This window comes from Rutidosis leptorrhynchoides, chromosome 4 (genome assembly GCF_046630445.1).
Source record: "Rutidosis leptorrhynchoides isolate AG116_Rl617_1_P2 chromosome 4, CSIRO_AGI_Rlap_v1, whole genome shotgun sequence".
Classification (NCBI taxonomy): Eukaryota; Viridiplantae; Streptophyta; class Magnoliopsida; order Asterales; family Asteraceae; genus Rutidosis; species Rutidosis leptorrhynchoides.
Genome location: NC_092336.1, coordinates 543,039,255 through 543,045,260, shown reverse-complemented (window position 1 = coordinate 543,045,260; position 6,006 = coordinate 543,039,255). Strand labels below are relative to the sequence as shown.

At 34.0% G+C, this 6,006-nt stretch overlaps 2 protein-coding genes across 5 annotated transcripts; one reads left to right on the top strand and one right to left on the bottom strand.

The window, feature by feature from the left end:
* Positions 1 to 219: 219 nt before the first annotated feature.
* On the bottom strand, positions 220 to 3,159 carry LOC139845119 (uncharacterized). 4 transcript variants are annotated; one of them, XR_011758207.1, is made up of 5 exons: positions 2,942 to 3,159; positions 2,693 to 2,866; positions 967 to 2,590; positions 772 to 858; positions 220 to 687 (listed from the first exon to the last, which is right to left on the bottom strand). XR_011758207.1 is itself a non-coding variant. In XM_071835347.1 (5 exons), exons 2-5 carry the CDS (start codon positions 2,613 to 2,615, stop codon positions 461 to 463), a joined length of 468 nt encoding a protein of 155 aa, XP_071691448.1. In that variant the 5' UTR covers positions 2,616 to 2,866; positions 2,942 to 3,145; the 3' UTR covers positions 220 to 460. The 4 variants fall into 4 exon arrangements, 1 of the variants encoding a protein (XP_071691448.1); XM_071835347.1 differs by having other exon boundaries at positions 772 to 810; positions 967 to 1,102; positions 2,550 to 2,866; positions 2,942 to 3,145; XR_011758206.1 differs by having other exon boundaries at positions 772 to 2,590.
* A 1,662-nt stretch (positions 3,160 to 4,821) lies between these two features.
* LOC139842641 (uncharacterized) lies at positions 4,822 to 5,554 on the top strand. Its single transcript, XM_071832757.1, has 2 exons — positions 4,822 to 5,213; positions 5,281 to 5,554. The coding sequence occupies exons 1-2, from the start codon at positions 4,822 to 4,824 to the stop codon at positions 5,552 to 5,554; spliced, it is 666 nt and encodes a 221-aa protein (XP_071688858.1).
* Positions 5,555 to 6,006: the final 452 nt, after the last annotated feature.

The window sequence follows — 6,006 nt, the reverse complement described above, 5'->3', positions numbered from 1 at the left end:
AGTTATATCTATAGCTGAAGGTCATTAGCATAACATATAACATTCAAGAATTTAATGTCAACAGTTAAGGGATAGTATGTATGCAACATACATATTTTTAATGGCCTTCAAATAATGTCAACAGTTATGGGATCATATAGAAGAATCTACAACTGCAAATAATTCAAGTTTGTGACAAAAATAGATTTGTATAGTTAAGTAATGCAAATAAGAATGAGAAAACACAAAAAACAATAGAGATTGACAGTAATATACTAATATCTTTAAACTGTCCAAACCGGTTTTGTTCCTTAAGAAATGCTGTAAAAAAAGAAGGCAATGTAACACGGGAACCAACTTCTGATCTAGCGTAACCACCCCTATCAACAGCGCCGTACAACCCACTTAGGTATACGGCTCGTTCTAAGAAGAAGGCTGTGCATAATGTGCCGCTCGCGTAACTCACAACAATAATACATATTCATCGTAAGCCTTTTGCATTTTCTACTTCTACATATTCACGTAATCTCATGACATCAGGAGGTTCCTTTTCTCTAGTTAACCAAACACGGCCTCGTTCGCAACACCCATGATCACAAACATGTTCGCAAGTAGATGCTTTCAGGCGTTCTTCATACAGAAAATTCGCATCAGAATGGCTACAAACGTTATAGCAAGCTCCTAAATATTGGTAAAACGAAGAGACACCTGATGTTTATACGACAATACATACATCAGTACGATGTAAACTGAAAAAGAACGACTATTTCCAAAGATACAAATTAGCCACACCTTCATCATTCGAGGCTACACCGCCATGACGATCAACAACTGGAAAAGCATGTACAACAGACGTTGCTAGTCAAATGACAGATTAAGCTTCCATAACCGCGCCAGAAAATAGATAAGGTATATCATGCAATTAACAATGCAGCAAAAGTGAAAAATAATGCTATCAAACACAAACAAAAGAAAAAAAGGCAGTACCAGGTGTAACGTGTAACAGATGAAGTAGAAACGTTGCACGAAGCTTCGTCTGATAACAGGACAGCAGTTCGTATGTTGTTTTTAATCCCAGAATTACTAACAGTAGCAAAGGAAGGATATGGAAATGAAGCTTCCGCACAATTAAGATGCCGTAAGATGTTTGTAGTAGCAATTTGTCTTGAAGATATTACAGGCATTTCAGAACCAATATCGTGTTCACTAACAACCCCATGAGAAGTATTCTTATTGTGAGCTGACCAATTTTGGCGTTTTGCACTTGCAATTAGGCTGTTTCAGCCTAATATAACGAACCCCCATTCTCTCAAGGTCACATAGTAACAACATTATAAAATGAAAATATATAATTTATAGTATGAAATGTCAATTACTAATGCCCAAAGACTTATAGCAACAGCATTCGATAACCAACAGTATATGTAAACTAATTGCTAAACAACCGCACACTATGAACAACATTCAATAACCAAGGAAATATGTAAAAGCTAACTGCTAAACAAACGCAGACTATGAACATTTATAATAAAAAGCAAGGGATCAAAATCAGCAAAAACCAACTATTTACAAAAGTTAAAGAAAGACAAAAAAACTTACGGAACGAAGCTCTAATATGGTGGATCACACTCACAAAACCTATAAAAACTCACCATTACAAATTTAAGAACAACTCAATCGGGCATTTTATCAAACATCTGATATGCATTTCTATTTTTTTCTTTTTAGCAACTCATATTTCTGCTCAACAAAGCGTGAATATGCATACAAAAGGAATAAACAAACACCTAAATAATCAGTTGATTACAAATAGAATGCATCTTTTACAATCAATTGCAGGTTGAAAGCTTAAACTGTTTGGGAAGAAGATACAAATGACGATTTAAAACATCTTTTCGAACCTATAAAGAACAAATCAGATATATTTTATACTCCTATTCTGGATATTTTCATTTACAATTGTAGAACGAAATATCACCATCTAAGGTATAAAAAAAACCCATAGAAAAAACATTTGTATTAAAATCGAAAAAATAACGATAGTAAACTATTTTTACAACAAAAATAAACAAATAACCAAACATGAAATCTACTAATTATTAGAAAGTTACAGGAACAATACCAGGCGTAGATACGGACGGTGGTCATAGATGACAAAACAGTGATGTTGAGGGATTTGAGTTTTCTCGCATTAAACCGTAATCTTTATCCCAATTCTGGAATCGATATATTGTCCCATACGCTTTATATATTGCAATATTTTTATATTAGATATTTGTGTTGAAGAAACAGCATGCTCGTTGCTAATATAGTCATCAGATTTATTTTTTTCTTTGCTTTTTTCTAGATGCCATTATAAATAAACCCAACGTTTATATGCTATCATTCAACAATTACTAACTATAATTATTTAAGCAAACAATTCACGGGAAACACTTCTCATGGACACAATAAAAGATACATAGCATCATGATACCATCAGTGACCATGCAAACGAAAATATAATTAAAAAAAAATCAATCCAAAAGTGCGTAACCAAATAAATACTACGTAATAACAAAAAATACCCGGATTCTTGTGAAATTGAAAGAGTAATCTGTAACAGAACCACCTAAATGGAAAAAAACCCCAAACATGAGGATGATAGAAACAACAACGATGTTTCATTTCATAAAAATCATGACGAATAAAAAACTTAAAATTGAGAACAAACCAACTGTGTGGAAGTCGGATGGCAAGGAATTGCGGAACTTCAGGGAACATAATAACGATGAATCTCTTCCAAATCGTCACGAAATCACGAACCCTAGGATTAATACATAATAGCGATGGATCTCTTCCAAATCGTCACAAAATCAGAAACCCTAATGTTAAGTTAGAATCGCACCTACAAAATGAACCGGAGAGGAAACTTTGATTAGAAAATATGAGACGATATAGAACGTAAAATTTGAGGAAATACCATAAGAGATTGATGGCAGTTGAGAAGCTAAAACCCCAAGCAAACGGTGGTCGCGAAGGAGCCGATGTGTGGTGGCGACGGAGGTGGTAGCGATGGAGAGGATATGTGGTGGCAATGGAGGCAGTAGGAAGAAGCTTCTGGTGGAAAATGGTAAGTAGATGGGAGTATATAAATAGGGCAGGTGAGTTACTGTTTTGGAACAGTGAAAAAATTTGCTCAAATGTAATAACTAATAAGTATAATTATATGTGAATCATATATACTACGTTCATCAAGTACTTAAGTTATCAAACGATCTCGTCATCTCGTACTCAAAGTGGGAATGAGTGAATATATTACTATTATTATATTTATATTAAATTAATATTAATTATTATTATTTATTACGGAGTACTTATTAGCTTTTTAATAAAAAGTGGGATTGTTGGTCAAATCTAATAATTTTTCATTATGAAAAAAGATACGGGAATAAAGTGGCTTGGTAGTACATTTTCCTTCTTAAACTATGTCGTCAAGAATGGCCTCGTGTTTCACTCGAGTAACATGATGAAATAATCGATAACAATTTTATTTTTCCCCTTAACAAACTATATGTTATACTTTATACTTATTATTGTATATATTAATAATAATTATAAAATATAAAATATGATAAAACAAATGTTGGGGATAGAGATAGCAAAAATCTTATCTTAAGGTCTCTTTGTTTACTTCTAATTAATTGGATGGTTCATCGCAAAATGCTGAACTATTTAACATTTAGCGCATTTATTTCTTGCTTTTGAATGACATATGGTGTGAATGTTGGAAGTTGGAACTATCTCTTAACAATTAACCGCATAATCTTTATATAATATGCTCTTTAGAATATATCAAGAACACTTATTAAACAACTATATGGTAGTTTAAATTCATGTCAAAGGTAATAAGTTAATTTTACATTATTTACATTATTCGTTCAAAATGATTATCAAACAATATATTTTTATTCAGAAGTAACTTCATGTAGAACGTTTGAATCATTCAGCGCTAAATTATCAGTTTTATCAAACGCACTCTTAGTATGTTAATAATAAGTTGATTAAGATTTTTATCTTGTGTGATTAAAGGTTGTCAGTAAACTCTAGTATGATCAATTATGGGTTGTAGACCTTAAAGGGTTGCAATTCTCTTGCGATTTACTGGTTCGCTTGTATGTTTGATTAATGTTTGGCTTGTATTGTATGATTGTATCTGTTGGTGTCTCATTCAATTACTTTCGTGTCAATCTCTCATATTCTCTTCTCTATAAGTGAGTCTGGATGCATGATGATTTAGGAGTAGTATTATGTTGGGATCTTCTTATGTTTGACACCTCGCACAATGTTGTGGCGAGCCCTGTTGTACTTTTACGTAGCACGAATTTTGTAGAATAACTATGTTTAAATCTTATTATGGTTTATTAATATATATATTATATGACTTTCATCGTTATTTATATAAAATAAATGTTGGAAATTGCACGATGTTATAGATACTCCGCCATCCATAATATATTTCCTTACAAATATAGGACTCGCTATCTTAATTTTTTTCAACCATTTATGTCAAAATATAAGTGCTAAGGTTGTATGTACAAATAATCATGTATGTACAAAAGTATTTATGGTCCCTCGGGTGGTCTTTCACCATCCTTTAATCTTCGGGAGTTTTCATGTACTTCGGTTTGGGCTAACATTATTCGTGTCGGTAGTTGCATCGACTCGCTTGGTTTATTTTTCAGGAATTCTTTTTCAAAAGTCATTGGCAATGGTGCTTCTACAAATTTTTGGAAGGACCATTGGCTTGGTGATTTTGCGTTAGAAGACAAATTCAAGAGATTGGTGCGTTTAGAAAGCAATATGGAAGCTTCGGTTTGCAATCGGGTTGTGGTAACGGAGACGGGTGCTACGGGAGCATGGGATTGGTGTAGAAATCCGAGAGGTCGTGCTTTGGGGGAACTTTCCGAATTAAATGCGCTTATCCGAAATGTGGCTCTCAATCAAAGCAAAGTTGACTCTTGGAAGTGGTTACTTAGTGGCAATGGAGTCTTTTCAACAAAAAAATTAACGGATTTAATTAATGGAAAAAATCTTCAAGTGGGTCCTTCAAATTTCGAGACAATTCGTAATAACCTTGTCCCTAACAAAGTGGAGATTTTCGTGTGGCGAGCAAGAAGAAGACGGTTAGCGGTCTTGTCGGAATTGGATAAAAAGGGGATTGATCTTCATTCGGTTCTTTGTCCAATTTGCGGGCAAGATGTGGAGTCGGTTGAACATTCTTTGGTCTTTTGAAATCTTGCCCTTGACATTTGGGGTAAGGTTTCAAATTGGTGGGGGTTTGGGCACTTTCACAAATCTTAGTATTAATGAAATCTTCATGGGAAATTCGAGTGTGCAAATGTCGAATGAGGATCGTAAATTATGGCAAGCGGTCGATTGGACTTGTGGATACTTAATATGGAACAACCGGAATCTAAAATTGTTTAAGAATAAATGTTGGAGTTCGCCGGTCGCATTAAGTGATATCCAAGTTAAAAGTTATGAGTGGGTCGCGAAGATGTGCAAAACGAAAAAGATTGATTGGCTCGGGTGACTAACTAATCCTCTACAGTTTGCCGTATAGCAAGGCTATCCAATTGTACTTAAATTTCATGTAGTCTCGATGTAATTTGTGAGCATAGATGCATCTTGCAGCTTCGGGTTTGGCTAGTGGGCCGAAATATGTGGCCTGTTGCCTTTGTTTCTCATGTACAGTTGTGAGTTTTATAATATATACATATTTTGCCTTTCAAAAAAAAAAAAAAAAAAAAAAAAACCAAATAATCAAACAAAATCAATACGTCAAACAAACACGAAACAAAGATGATATGCTCGGGTCATCATATGTTGGGACGGAGGACTACACCAGCGGTGCCATTGATGGGTGTTCGTAACAACGGCTTAATGACATTGCCCGATGGAAATGATCTGTTGGTCACAAACTCTATAAAAATAAATTAAAAATTAGATTTAAATGTATATAGATAACCAAGATTGATACAACTA